This window comes from Monodon monoceros, unplaced genomic scaffold (genome assembly GCF_005190385.1).
Source record: "Monodon monoceros isolate NGI ecotype Baffin Bay Population unplaced genomic scaffold, NGI_Narwhal_1 Super_Scaffold_5, whole genome shotgun sequence".
Lineage (NCBI taxonomy): Eukaryota > Metazoa > Chordata > Mammalia > Artiodactyla > Monodontidae > Monodon > Monodon monoceros.
In genome coordinates this window covers 10,911,488-10,924,423 of record NW_021703782.1, presented here as the reverse complement: position 1 = coordinate 10,924,423, position 12,936 = coordinate 10,911,488, and the positions used below count along the sequence as shown (strand labels likewise).

At 54.2% G+C, this 12,936-nt stretch overlaps 1 protein-coding gene across 7 annotated transcripts in view; it reads left to right on the top strand.

Annotated features, from left to right (window-relative positions):
• The window catches only part of PTK2B (protein tyrosine kinase 2 beta), a 140,135-nt gene that overhangs the window by 117,369 nt on the left and 9,830 nt on the right, over positions 1-12,936 (top strand). For 5 of the 7 annotated variants that reach the window (XM_029202887.1, XM_029202886.1, XM_029202885.1 and 2 more), the window contains 13 exons: positions 233-272; positions 702-748; positions 1,650-1,700; positions 2,260-2,357; positions 3,093-3,177; positions 3,406-3,506; positions 3,750-3,865; positions 5,518-5,618; positions 5,798-5,887; positions 7,017-7,221; positions 10,084-10,192; positions 11,413-11,478; positions 12,117-12,242. In XM_029202887.1, coding sequence (XP_029058720.1) covers positions 233-272; positions 702-748; positions 1,650-1,700; positions 2,260-2,357; positions 3,093-3,177; positions 3,406-3,506; positions 3,750-3,865; positions 5,518-5,618; positions 5,798-5,887; positions 7,017-7,221; positions 10,084-10,192; positions 11,413-11,478; positions 12,117-12,242 — 1,235 coding nt within the window. The remainder of the gene's footprint in view (positions 1-232; positions 273-701; positions 749-1,649; positions 1,701-2,259; positions 2,358-3,092; positions 3,178-3,405; positions 3,507-3,749; positions 3,866-5,517; positions 5,619-5,797; positions 5,888-7,016; positions 7,222-10,083; positions 10,193-11,412; positions 11,479-12,116; positions 12,243-12,936) is intronic. The other 2 variants (XM_029202890.1, XM_029202889.1) reach the window with 1 other exon arrangement.

Sequence of the window (12,936 nt, the reverse complement as noted above, 5' to 3'; positions counted from 1 at the left end):
GAGTCAGAAAGCAGAGGTCAGGCTGGAACATTTGACAGTGGCAGAGGAAGCCTGAGAGTTTCTTCTACTAAAAAGATTCCAATTCAGGCCAGACGCCTACCCAGCTTCCACTCTGACTTTCAGGGGCCACAGAAAGGCGGGAGGGGTGTCCCTTGTGTTGGCCCCTAGGAGCAGTGCACCCAGGACCCTGTGGCTCTGACTCCAGCTCCCCCTTCTCCTCCCCTCTCCCCAGATGGTGAGAAGCGGAACAGCCTGCCCCAGATCCCCACACTGTGAGTACACCCGGAAGGTGGGGAACTGGCCCCGCACTCAGCCTGTGTCTTCCCAGGAAAGGCAGAACAAACAGGGAGCCTCCCCGCCATGGTTTCTGGTTTCTGGACCCCAGGAGAAAATGCTGGAATCCCAGCATTTCACAAGTGGTGATTTTTCACCAGTAAATTTCTCCCAGAAAATTCATGCAGGGATATCCCTGTGCCCTAATGCCACCTGGCATCATCTTTAGTGGGGGGAGGGGGTGGTATTGTTGCTGTTCCCTCCCTCCTGCCCCCTGGCTGCCTGGGCCATGCTCCCAGGTTACTGCCATAAGGACAGGCTGCTTCTCCAGGCAGGGTGGGTGGGAGAGAGGGGGCTGAGGCTGCCCTGGGGGAGCATTGCCAGGCTCTGAGCTCACTTGGCTTCTGCCCTCCCATCTCCCCCTATAGAAACCTGGAGACTCGGCGACCCCACCTCTCAGAAAGCTGCAGCATAGGTAAGCCTGCCCATCTGCTGTCCTCTGCCTGCGCCCAGAGCCTTTCTTCTGCTTGCTCTTGTGACATCATCAAGTATTCCCTCAAAGTTGCAGAAAAATGAACTTCCCCCATGACTGCTCAATGACGGCTTAAAATGTCATTAATCATAACAGTTAACCTATGTTGGGCAGCTAGTATGGGGCACCGTGTTTGTCTTGGTCAGCTCAGTCTCCATAACAAAAACCACAGGCCCAGGGGCTTGAACAACAGATACTGATTTCTCACAGCTCTGGAGGCTGGAAGTCTAAGGTCAAGGTGCCAGCATGGCTGGGTCCTGGTGAGGGCTCTCTTCCTGGCTTGCAGACAGCCACCTTCTGTGTGTCCTCACATGGTGGAGAGATGGAGAGATCTGGTCTCTCTTCCTCTTCTTCTAAGGACACTAATGCCATCATGGGGTCTCCACCCTCATGACCTCATCTAAACCTAATCAGCCCCCAAAGGCCCCAGCTCCAAATACCATCACACGGGATCAGAGCTTCAACATTAGCATTTGGAGGCGGGGACACAACATTCAGTTCATGACAGCATTAAATACATAATAGGTATTATTTTATTTAATCTTTGCATTCCCCAGAAACATTCATTTCACAGAAAAGGAAACAGATTAAAGGAGACAAACCAACTTGCCCCAAATAACAGCCATGAGCAGCAGTGAGCAAAGACTCAGGCCGAGGTCCCTGGGCCCTATGGCCACTCGGAAATGCCGGACAGGAGCCCAGTTCTTGTCTGGCTCCTCCCCACACCCCTCCCGGTGATGTCAGCTTGGTTCCACTGGCCTGCACGGGGGAGCCCCACACCTGGTTCCTGGTGGTGCCCCCTGAAGCATCTTGCCCATGGGGTGTCCTCCTTCTGTCATTCCAGAATCAGACATCTATGCAGAGATTCCCGACGAGACCCTGCGAAGACCAGGAGGTAGATCCCTGACCGCCCCACCCCACCCCTGCACGTCAACCACAGCCTGGGCCCTGGGAAGTGACATTTGGGGACACATGTGACACCAAAGGGGGACTTTCTTTCCTTCCTTTGTCCTCTCCCACGTGTGCCTCAGACAAGGACAAAGCTGAGTGAGGCATCTTTGATTTTGAAAGCGGAAATCATTGTTTATATCCCCACACCATCGAACTTTTGTGTGCCCTGGGGAGGGGGGCGGAAGGAACCTAAGCCTGTGGATATGGGACCCAGCCTTCAGAGGGAACAACTCTTCCCCTGTCTGAGACAATGAAACCTTCTAGATCCCCTTTCCCAGCCCAGCCCCTGGATCCTGGCTGAGGGGTTGGCGGAGTGGGGGGGGGGGGGGCAGGTCTGGTAACGCCTGGGCAGGAGGGGGCGGAGCCTGGTGTTGGGGCCTGCAGATGCTCAGATGCCCAAGGATGCAGGTGTGCAGGTTCCCGGGGATGCAGATACTCGGATTCCCAGGGGTGCCAGCTGGTTTCTGCACTCCAGGGCTGTCTTGCTTTCTCCACCTGTGCAGGCCCACAGCATGGCATTGCCCGGGAAGATGTGGTCCTGAATCGTATTCTTGGTGAAGGCTTTTTTGGGGAGGTCTATGAAGGTGTCTACACGAGTCACGTGAGTTCCAGCCTCTTCCCTGACACTCCTCCTTTGCTTTTCTGTAGAATGAGAAAGGAGCTCGAATACTGTAGAGTTGGAGGTGCCTGCCGTGGTGTGTGGATTTCCCCAACTTGGTCTTTGCAGTATTTATGAAATACACAGGGAGTGATGAAAACAAGAGTCATTTCCAGAAAGGCAGCAATAGCAGGGATCCAAAGAGAGGCAGCACCTGCCGGGGGGTGACTGACTCTTGGTGGGAGAGCTCGACGGAGAGGCGCCATGTAATGCGGTTGTGAGAAAAGGAAGGGTGGGATCTGAGGCCGCCGAGGGGGCAGGACAAGGTTTGCCTCTGTGGTTGTGCTTCTACCGGGCCTGGGGGAAAAGCCAGAGCAGAGGAAAGGGGCAGCAAAAATGTCAAAACCAATGTTAAAGAGAAAGAGACCAGGACGCCATGTCTGACAATGACCTTGCACGTGCCCCAAACAAGCCCGCTGACTTTGGGCAGATCACGTGGCCCCTCAGGCTCCATGTCTTCATCTGGACAGCCCAGGGCTTGAGGGATCTGATCTCGAAAGTTCTTCCAGTCCTGATCAGGAAGAAGGGGGTGGGGAGGGGAGGAGGGGAAGAGACAGAGGAAGAGCAGGCTTTGTGGAGACCCAGACATCACCTGTTTCCCTGTGGGAAAACCGTGGGAACGCCGGGGAGGGAAGTGCTGGGCGGGACTGAGGGGCCCTGGACACACTCTCGTTGCAGAAAGGGGAGAAAATCAACGTGGCTGTAAAGACCTGCAAGAAAGACTGCACTCTGGACAGCAAGGAGAAGTTCGTGAGTGAGGCAGGTAGGCGTCCCCGAGGAGGCCCCCAGACCAGGAGCTGGAAAAGGCCCCGAGACTATGCAGACCCGGAGACAGGGAGGGCCCGGAGCGAGGGCTGGGAGGCCACGGACGGCACTGGCGCCCACAGGGGAGGAGGGTTGCGCCGCTGTCTCCAGGTTGGACCAGCCAAGCCCGATTCTCACCTTGGACCTTAGAAGGGCTTGGGCCCGTCTCTCTCGCCGCCACTTTCAGTGATCATGAGGAACCTGGATCACCCGCACATCGTGAAGCTGATCGGCATAATTGAAGAGGAGCCCACCTGGATCATCATGGAACTGTACCCCTACGGGGAGGTGAGCTGGAGGGGCCCGAGGAGGACCCTTGCGATGACAGCTGGGCTGCAGTGGAGCAGGGCCTCGGGGGGCGGGGGATGCGCTCAGAGCCAGGGGGCCCTTAACTCCCAGCTGAAAGAGCCCAGAGGCCATTTGCAGAGGAAGTTGCCAGACAGTCCTGCCACCTGGGTGTGCCCTCCCCCTCCCCCCAGCTCCATGCCCTGGCCCGGGCAGGGTCCTCAGGGCATCTTCCCCTTCCTGCAGCTGGGCCACTACCTGGAGCGAAACAAGAACTGCCTGAAGGTGCTCACTCTTGTCCTGTACTCGCTGCAGATCTGCAAGGCCATGGCCTACCTGGAGAGCATCAACTGTGTCCACAGGTGGGGCTGGGGGTGGGGGAGCCTGGAGAGGTTGGGGTCAAGCAGGGCTTTGTAGCCGCACAGAACAGGGGTGAAGGCCTGGCTTTGGTCCTGCCTGTGTGACAATGTGATCACCTTCTCTGAGCCCATCTCCTCCTCTGAAGAGTAGCACAGCAATATGTTCCTCCCAGGATTGCCATTAAGAGGAGATCTGAAGTCCAAGGTGTCTGCCTGTAACTCAGTGCTGTCTAGGCCGCCTCCCTGGGGGTCCAGGAAGTCACTTCCCTGCTTGCTCCTCGCTTGCTGTCCTCCAGCAGTTCCATTTGGTGGCACCTGGCCAGGCAGGAGAGACTGGGTCCTGGCAGCGCTGGTATGATCTTGGGGTCTGGGCCCTGCCGGCCCAAGTGGCTGGCACTGCCCTGGTCCCCGGCACCTCCAGGCTGCCAAGACCAATCCTCCATCTGGCTGTGGAGCTGGCCCCTTCTCCACCTGGCTTTGTCCCCATTCCCTGAAAGGAGGTCCCCACCATTGGGAACATGATCCCCTGGAGGAGACAGACGGGGTGCTCTCAGAGCCCTGGGGTGAGCGGGTGAATTCTTCAATCCAACCCCATCGACCTCAGATATGTGGCCGTATGGATGACACTACACAAATCTATGTCGGGGGATATGAACATTCATTCACTCACTCATGCAACTAATATTATCGAACTCCTCCCATGGGCCTCCAGCCACTGTCCTAGGCTCCGGGATGAAGTAATAATCAAAACAGACAAAATAATCCTTTCCTTGTGAAGCTCACATTCTAGCATCTTCTAGGGTGAATAGTCATGGGGCAAAGGTGGTAGGATACCAGATTTGCAGCTTTGTGTGAAGTCGTCGTGCTTTGAAGTCATCTTTTCAATAATAAAGAAAAACGGTAGGGAGTGGAGCCTGCCTGGGAGAAGCAAGAGACAAGGCAGTTTGGGGCTAGAAGTGATGCTGGGAGCATGAGGTAACTGAGTCAGCGAGGGCTCCTGGGGGTGGTGAGAGCTCAGCTCTGGGCTGATGCCTTTCCCAACCGGCCAGCTGCTGGGCACGTTCCACCAGCTCTCTGCCCCGGTCTCTTCCTCTGTACCGGGGTTCTGAGGGTCTCTGTGTCATGGCTCAGGTGTGTGTAGTCTTTGGAGGGTCCTGGCTAGCCCAGGGCTCCCTGGAAGTGAGATGTGAGCGGCTGCTGGAATCACAGAACGAGAAGAGGTTGTTAATTGTGACCAGGAGAGCGGTTGGGCTTCTTCCCTGAAGCGTCAGCAGGGTGATGGCATCCCTGGCAGAGGGGACAATACAGGCTGCAGGGCGGTGACTGGAGCAAGTCTGGGGAACCGAGACAGGCTTGGAGGTGGAGACGCGGGTGAAGGGGTGATGGGGACGGGACTCAGCAACGAGATGGAGGGAGACGACAGGCATGTGTGTGGCAGGGACGGTGGGCCAGCCGAGGCTCCCGCCTGAGCTGGGCTCCAGCCAGACGGCTCGTGGGTCCAGGAAGGACCGACCGACAGAAGCTGCCCGATTCTGCTCCGGAGGCCGGGGCCCTGAAGCTCTCTTCTCCTTTGCTTCTCTGTCCATCTGTCTGTCTGTCTGTCCCCCTGAAGCATTCTCAGCTGACTCGGCTGTGTCTTTGCCTCTTCCCTCCAGGGACATCGCTGTCCGGAACATCCTGGTGGCCTCCCCTGAGTGTGTGAAGCTGGGGGACTTTGGCCTTTCCCGGTACATTGAGGATGAGGAGTATTACAAAGGTGAGGTGCAGGTGGTGTTACGGCTTTGTCCCCTCGAGGGGTCGCTGAAGCCAAAATTCCCTCAAAATGTGACTGTTAGGCAAGCCTAGGCCAACAGTCTCTGGAGACTAGGCTGCATTTCTGCCTAAATCTGGATCTCCTTCTCTAATAACTACTGTAAACCCTCTGTCCACCCAAAGCTTCTGTGACGCGTCTCCCTATCAAATGGATGTCCCCCGAGTCCATTAACTTCCGCCGCTTCACGACGGCCAGTGACGTCTGGATGTTTGGTGAGTGGACTTCCTGGAGGGCGTGGAAAAGTGTTCGATTCTCACCTCTGTGACCAGGTTAAGAGGGGGCACAGGAAGCAGGGGTCTGGACCCCCAGGTTCTGTTTTGCTACAGCCACTGAGAAGTCCCAGAAGTGGGGAGGCCAGTGGTGGGTCAGGGGTGACATGGGCTAAGGGCCAGCCCAGGTTCATCTTCCCAGAAAAGGCTCTTGAGATGAGCATGTGCTCCACCAACCAGCCCCGGGACTAAGGTGGGCCACCCTGGAGGGGATCCTCAAAGGCAAAGCTGAGGTTTTCTCTGAGAAGGAGGTGCAGGGTGAGGTGAAAGCAAAACCAGGTGACAGATGGACAGCCGCTTACAGAGCACACAGCTGTGTAGATTCTCCCTCTCAGATCCCCAAAGCCAGCCCAGTAAAATCTCATTATTATTCTTCCCATTTTCCAGATGAGGAAACCAAGGCTCAGGCAAGTCAGGGGATTGCCCGTGATCACATAGGCAGCAAGCATTGGTGCTAGGCTTTGAACACCAGCTTTCTTTCTTTCTTTTTTTTTTTTTTAATTAATTTCTACTGGAGTCTAATTGCTTTACAATGTCGTGTCCATTTCTGCTGTACAGCAAAGTGAATCAGCTATACATCTACATCTATCCCCTCTTCTTTAGTTTCCCTTCCCATTTAGGTCACCACAGAGCCCTGAGTAGCGTTCCCTGTGCTATACAGTAGGTTCTCATTAGTTATCTATTTTATACATAGTAGTGTATATACGTCCCAACTGACATATATACCAGCTTTCTGTTGGAGGTTCCACCCACTCCTAAGAGAAGGCACCAGTGGTCCCAATTATGTGCCTTTGATGGTCCCCTCCACATCCCACAGACCCTAACAGCTCCATGTGGAAGGGGCCGGGGGGTGGGGGGATTAGTTCGCTTATGGATGCAGGTGATTGGTCCCTTGGTGGACCGCCATAGTGATCAAGATTCCAGGGATGCTATAGGGGGAACGAAGGAAGGCAGGGTGGTCCCTGGCAGGCACTGAGTGCGGACTGCCCAGTTGTTCCTGGGGAGGGTGGGCTGCCTCTCTAGGCAAGAGTCCCCTCAGCAGGGGCCCTGAGACGTCTCCTCCCGCCCTCAGCCGTATGCATGTGGGAAATCCTGAGCTTTGGGAAGCAGCCCTTCTTCTGGCTGGAGAACAAGGATGTCATCGGGGTGCTCGAGAAGGGGGACCGGCTGCCCAAGCCTGACCTCTGCCCACCTGTTCTCTACACCCTCATGACCCGCTGCTGGGACTACGACCCCAGTGAGCGGCCCCGCTTCACTGAGCTCGTGTGCAGCCTCAGGTGAGCAAGGAGGCCGGAGGGGGCTGCAGGCCCAGGGCCCCTGAAGAGCAGGTCTCCTCTTCAGTAGCGCTTACAGGTTTACAACATCCTTCCTTAAACAAGATGCAGCCGGCGTCCTGGTCCCCTCCGAGGGAGGAGGGAATTCAGACTCAGCTGGTGACTCAGTGCCCAAGGCATGGCAGGTGGGGCTGGGACTTGCCCTGGGACCGTCCCCACCTCATCCCACCCCCTGGCCAGCACAGCGCCATGTGTCCAAGTGGAGTTAGCCCATCCTCCCAGTGGAGGAGGCCTTACAGAGGCTCAGTGCTGTGTCAAAGGCAGGAGGCTGAAGCCGAGTTCACTGTCAGATATATGAACTCAGAGACACAGAGTGGGGTCAGCCGCACCATCTCTGCATCTCTTAACCGCGAGCACAGGGCGTTGCTCCTAGTATGTGCCCAGAAAATATATTTTAGGTTTGAATTCAAAGGCTGCATCGGACTTTCACTGCAGTGCCTGTGCTCTTTGCTGAGGTTTGGGGTGCATCTTACAGGCAAGCAGCCTGGGCACGGGACCTGCTTCCCTGGCAGTACCCCTGTGCCTTTCCTCTGCCTCTGATTGTTCCCCCCAGACAGCAGGGAAAGGAGTGATTTTTGGCTGTGAAGACAGTGACAAGGCATCCCCTGTCCCTTCTGAATGAAGCACTGGTGGCCTGAGAGTCTGATCCTTCTCAGGTGCCCAAGAGCCATTACCCCCGGGCGCTGGGAGGTCCTTGGTGAAGGTTGCTGTTGGAGAGCCTTTTAGAGGGTAATCCTGTTTCCTTGGTGGCCCGCCTGCCAACCAGTGCCCCCTTGGGTGGTCTGACTTCTTTTGTCATCCTTTAGGGCAAGGGTCAGCAAACTTTTTCTACAAAAGGTCAGACAATAAATATTTGTGCTTTTGCAAGCTATACAGTCTCTGTTGAAACTACTCAACTCTACCGTAGCTCGGAAGCAACCGAAGACGATACATAAAATGAATGAGTGTAGCTGGGTTTCAGTGACACGTTACTTGTGGACACTGAAATTGGAATTTCATGTAATTTTGACATGTCCTGAAATAGTTTTCTTTTAATTTTTTTGAATCATTCAAACATGTGAAAACCATACTTAGTTTAAAGCTACACAAAAATAGGTAGGGGACCGTATTTGGCCTTGTGGGCCTAGTTTGCTGGCTCCTACGTTAGGGAACCTAGTGTTTAATTAATGTTAAATACTGCAACTTTAAACACTGTTGTGAACATGTGGGCATTTTTTTCGGAGAAAGAAAATAGCCCCCAGAAACTGCCTTGTGGGGAGGAGCCCCAGGGGGAGGCTGGGAACCCCAGGTCCAGGCAATGGGAGATATGCTGCATTTGTTTGCAGGCAGGGCTCCAACACAGTCTGCAAGACCTCCAGTTTAGAAGGCCTCTCTGTTCCTGACTCTCTCTTCTTTGACGCTCCTGATTAATTCTAGACTCATCTGTTGGTCCCTTATAAGGGAGATTTGAGAAGCCAAAGGGTTCCGGGAGAAAAGTGTTTGAAAGACGTAACTTGAGGGTGTCAGAAGCTCTGGGGTCACGGGGTCTTCATTCATTCTGGAGGCTTGAGACACATGGGGAGCCTCTCATATGACCCTGATGACCCCAGGATACCTCCCTCAGGCCCCAGCCTGGTGGTCCTCCACTGGAGCTAAGAAAGGATTTCATGAGGGCTTCCAATCTTTGGGGGTAGGAAGAACCCTCTTAATGTTGAATTTTGAGAACTCTTCCATGTAACATACACTTTTAGAATCCACTGATTGACAGAATGCCATAAGCGGTATAATGAATTTTTTATTGCACACAATATAATGCATATACATCTGAAAACACAATACCAAATATTATATATTTAGTAGTACTGTTAAAAATTATTAAAGAAGACAATTTAAGTGACACAGACAAACTTTATTTAACACTCCATGAAGTGGCAGTCTCCGTGCCCAAGGGCCAGGGTGCACAATGGGGTGGAAGTCAGGACACTTATAAGATAAGGAATAAGGAACAAGGAAGAGAAAAATAGAGGATGAATAGAGAACAGGAAATACGTATAAAGCCCAGAGCTGGTTTGGCATTTGGGTTGGCCAACTGGGTGGTACTTTGTTTCTGGTCAAGCAGAGCATTTAGAGGGACACGAAAGTTATCTGCATTTTGGCTTGCTGACGTGACCCCCTGGGCAGTAGCGGCTCCATCCTGGGCTTAGACATTTATTTCAACAGCACATAATACTTGTCTACAGACAGTGCTTGGTACACGTGTGAACATGTGGATTCACGGACCCCCTGTAATTATTCGAGTCCTCTGAGGTCTGTGATTCCCAGGTTGGGAACCACCGGATTGGGTTAAAAAGGCAAGAAGCATGCACTTAGCTAATCTGGGAGGGAATCCACCACCCTTTCCCATTAGCACACACCAGGAATGCATGGGTGGGAGGTTTAATGAAAAATAGGAGACGTAGAGCACGGGCCTCTGTCATGAGGTTGTCTGGGACATCAGAAATCTATACAGGTGATCAGTGCCAGTAGGAGGGACAGGAGGGCAAGAGGCATGGGGACATGGGCAGGAGACACGCTCGCACTGTCCGGTTGGGCTAGGACTCGTTCTCCGAGGACCTTTACCCACCCTGGACCCATTCCGTGATCCTCCCAGCCTCGGTGAGGGGGGCCACAGCATACGTATTGCAGCCTGTCTCCGAGGGGTCTCCCCAGTGCATTCTGCAGAGGACTTGGGAATGGGATCCGGACTGTGGTGGAGCACAGAGAGGAGCCCCCAGTAGCATTTTTGACCCTGTTTCTCTCTCCTTATCTGACCTGACTCCCCGGCAGTGACATTTATCAGATGGAGAAGGACGTCGCCATAGAGCAGGAGAGGAACGCTCGCTACCGACCTCCCAAAATCTTGGAGCCCACGGCCTTCCAGGAACCCCCACCCAAGGTGAGCCAAGCCCTGACCTCACTGGCCCCATGAATCACAGCAGAGCCGGGCCCCTGTGCGGCCCCTCCCAGGCCTCGCTGCGTAACTCCCCTCACAGCGTAGGTAGGATCGCACCCTATGGTCCTCTCAGCCCTTCAACCCAACCATCCATCAGCACATCGGCGGTGGAATCTGAGACAGCAAGAGAGCAGGCACCTTGTGGGACGGCTGCAGCAGGGGACCACCCCGGAAATGTTTTCCTTGAGAGACTGGAGCACTTTTCCTTTTCGTGTTTCTACCCTTGAGGGTACATGATGGGGAGCATCCTTGGGCCTCTGAGGTGCAGCCTCCCATGTCCGTGGCATCTCTGGGCACAGGAGCCAGTGCCCCGCTGCCCTGCTATTAGGTGGGTAGGTTGCGAGGGACCATGCCTGTAGTAGTCAGCTCGGGGTGCCATACGAAACATCACAGACTGGGCGGCTTAAAAAACAGACAGCGTGGAGGCTGGGAAGTCCAAGACCAAGGTGCTGGTGGATTCCCGTCTGGTGAGGGCTCTTTTCCTGGCTGGCAGATGGCCACCTTCTCGCAGGTCCTCACACAGTGAGGAGAGCGAGCTCTGGTGTCTATTATTATCATTGTTGTTGTTGTTGTTATTAGGACACTAATCCCATCATAGGGGCCCTACCCTTGTTACGTCATCTGACCCTGATTACCTCCCAAAGGCCCCATCTCCAAATACCTTCACACTGGGGGTTAGGACTTCAGCATATGAGTCGGGGGGGAGGGGCGACACTCGGTCCATAACAAATCCCTATGGATGCAGGGCCTTTTTCACTGTCCCCCTTGCCTGCTGTCAGGCCCAGCTCAGTTTTCATCCCCTCCGTGAAGCTGCTGTGGGTGCCTGAGCCTTCCATGACCTACCTCTGGATGTCTGTGGCTCTTGAGTGCTAATTTGGCAGGCACTCCCACCTCCGTGGAGGCTACACACAGAGATCAGTAACCCCTCCAATTAGCGGTAGCCCCCAGGAGGGCAGAGAGGCTGGCCTCTTTGTACCCTCCCATCACTCAGTAGTAACAGATGCGCAGTTAGTGGACGCATGTGATTTTAATGATAACTTTGTTTCTCATCTTCTTCATCCTGAACGAGCCCGACCTGTTTCCTACCTGATATTCCCCTTGGTGAGCTGTGCTCACTCAAGGAGAGAGACAGGGACGGACTCATTTCTGTGTTCTCTCTCCAGCCCAGCCGGCCCAAGTACAGACCCCCTCCACAAACCAACCTTCTAGCACCCAAGCTGCAATTCCAGGTAAACATGTAACCAGAGGGCTGGGGCGGTTCAGGGCCATTCCTCATCTCGGTCCTTCCTGAAATTCCATCCTTGTGCCTTAGAGGAGCAGTAGTCACCTGTTCGGGCAATGGAGACGGCCTGCACTGGCTCTTCTCGGGTACCCAGAAAAGAATTAACGTACCCTTTACGATGTTTAAACATACCCTTTTGCGATGTTTAAAATAGTGGGGTTTTTTTTAAGGTGTGTATTATATATACACATACCTGTGGGTTAATCATATCTGTCAAATTTGTAACATGATGATGGAATATAACTCCTTTCTGAAGAGTCCTGAAGGAGGAGACGTACTCAGTAGGTCAGTAACACACATGGACCCATGGTATGCACCACGTCACAGGGAGGGCTGTTGGATGGAAGAGAGACCACTGTGTCTGTGCTGACTTCTAGCCGAGAGCCGTGTATGTCGCTCCGCCGTGTCTCCCAAACGGGGCCAATGAAATGCCCACACCTTGTTCTTTATTACCTCCTGGAGAGCGAGTCCTGTTTCTCCCATGGAGCTCTTGTATCGTTTCTTTGTGCTCGTGTTTGTAGCAGCTAATTGTCCACCTTCTTGCCTTGTCCCTGTGCCTGGTGCTTCTTTGCTTCTCCTGAATAGGTCCCTGAGGGTCTGTGTGCCAGCTCGCCCACGCTCACCAGCCCTATGGAGTATCCATCTCCCGTAAACTCTCTGCACACCCCACCTCTCCACCGGCACAATGTCTTCAAGCGCCACAGCATGCGGGTAAGAGGGCTCTGCATGCTGGGTCCCAGCCAGGACCGAAGAGACTGCTAGAGGGAGGTACCTGGGATACCGGGAACCGCACATCCTCGGGCTCAGGAGGTGCCCTCCATGTACCAGTCAGGCCACTGAGGTGCTCTGTGACTCCCTCTCCTCTGCAAGCACATCAGAGTTAAGGGGCCAAGCCAGGTGCTGCTCTTGAGGACACCAGCTGGACCCAGACCTGCCCCATCCCTACTCTGGTACTGTGGCGAAGGATGTAAAATCTGCCCCCCCTCCTTCAGCCCTGGCGATAGCGTGAAAGCTCATGGGACGAGGGCAATCAAGCCTGATGGTGCCAGAAAAGTGAAAGATCCTGGAGGTCCGCCCTGCTCTGCCCTTCCTGTCTGATTGTTGTGGTTGTTCAATCTCTCCTCAGTCAAAGGAAAGGCTTCCTTGTGGCTGCCACTCCTGCTGCTTTGGAAAAGTTGCTGCTGTAGGAGAAGGAGCTTGGGGGCTAGTGTGGGGCTAAGCCACACCCTCCCCAGTCACCTCTTTATTTTCAGCTGCCAATGAGGCCCTGAGTATTTTGTGGACTAGCTTCTAATTGTCTTGTTAAAACAAACAAACAAAAAAAAGCACCTCTGCCTGTCCACTTGTAACTTGTCCTCACCCATCTTCTCCTTCAGTACAAATGGTCCCCGTGGTCAGTTGCCAT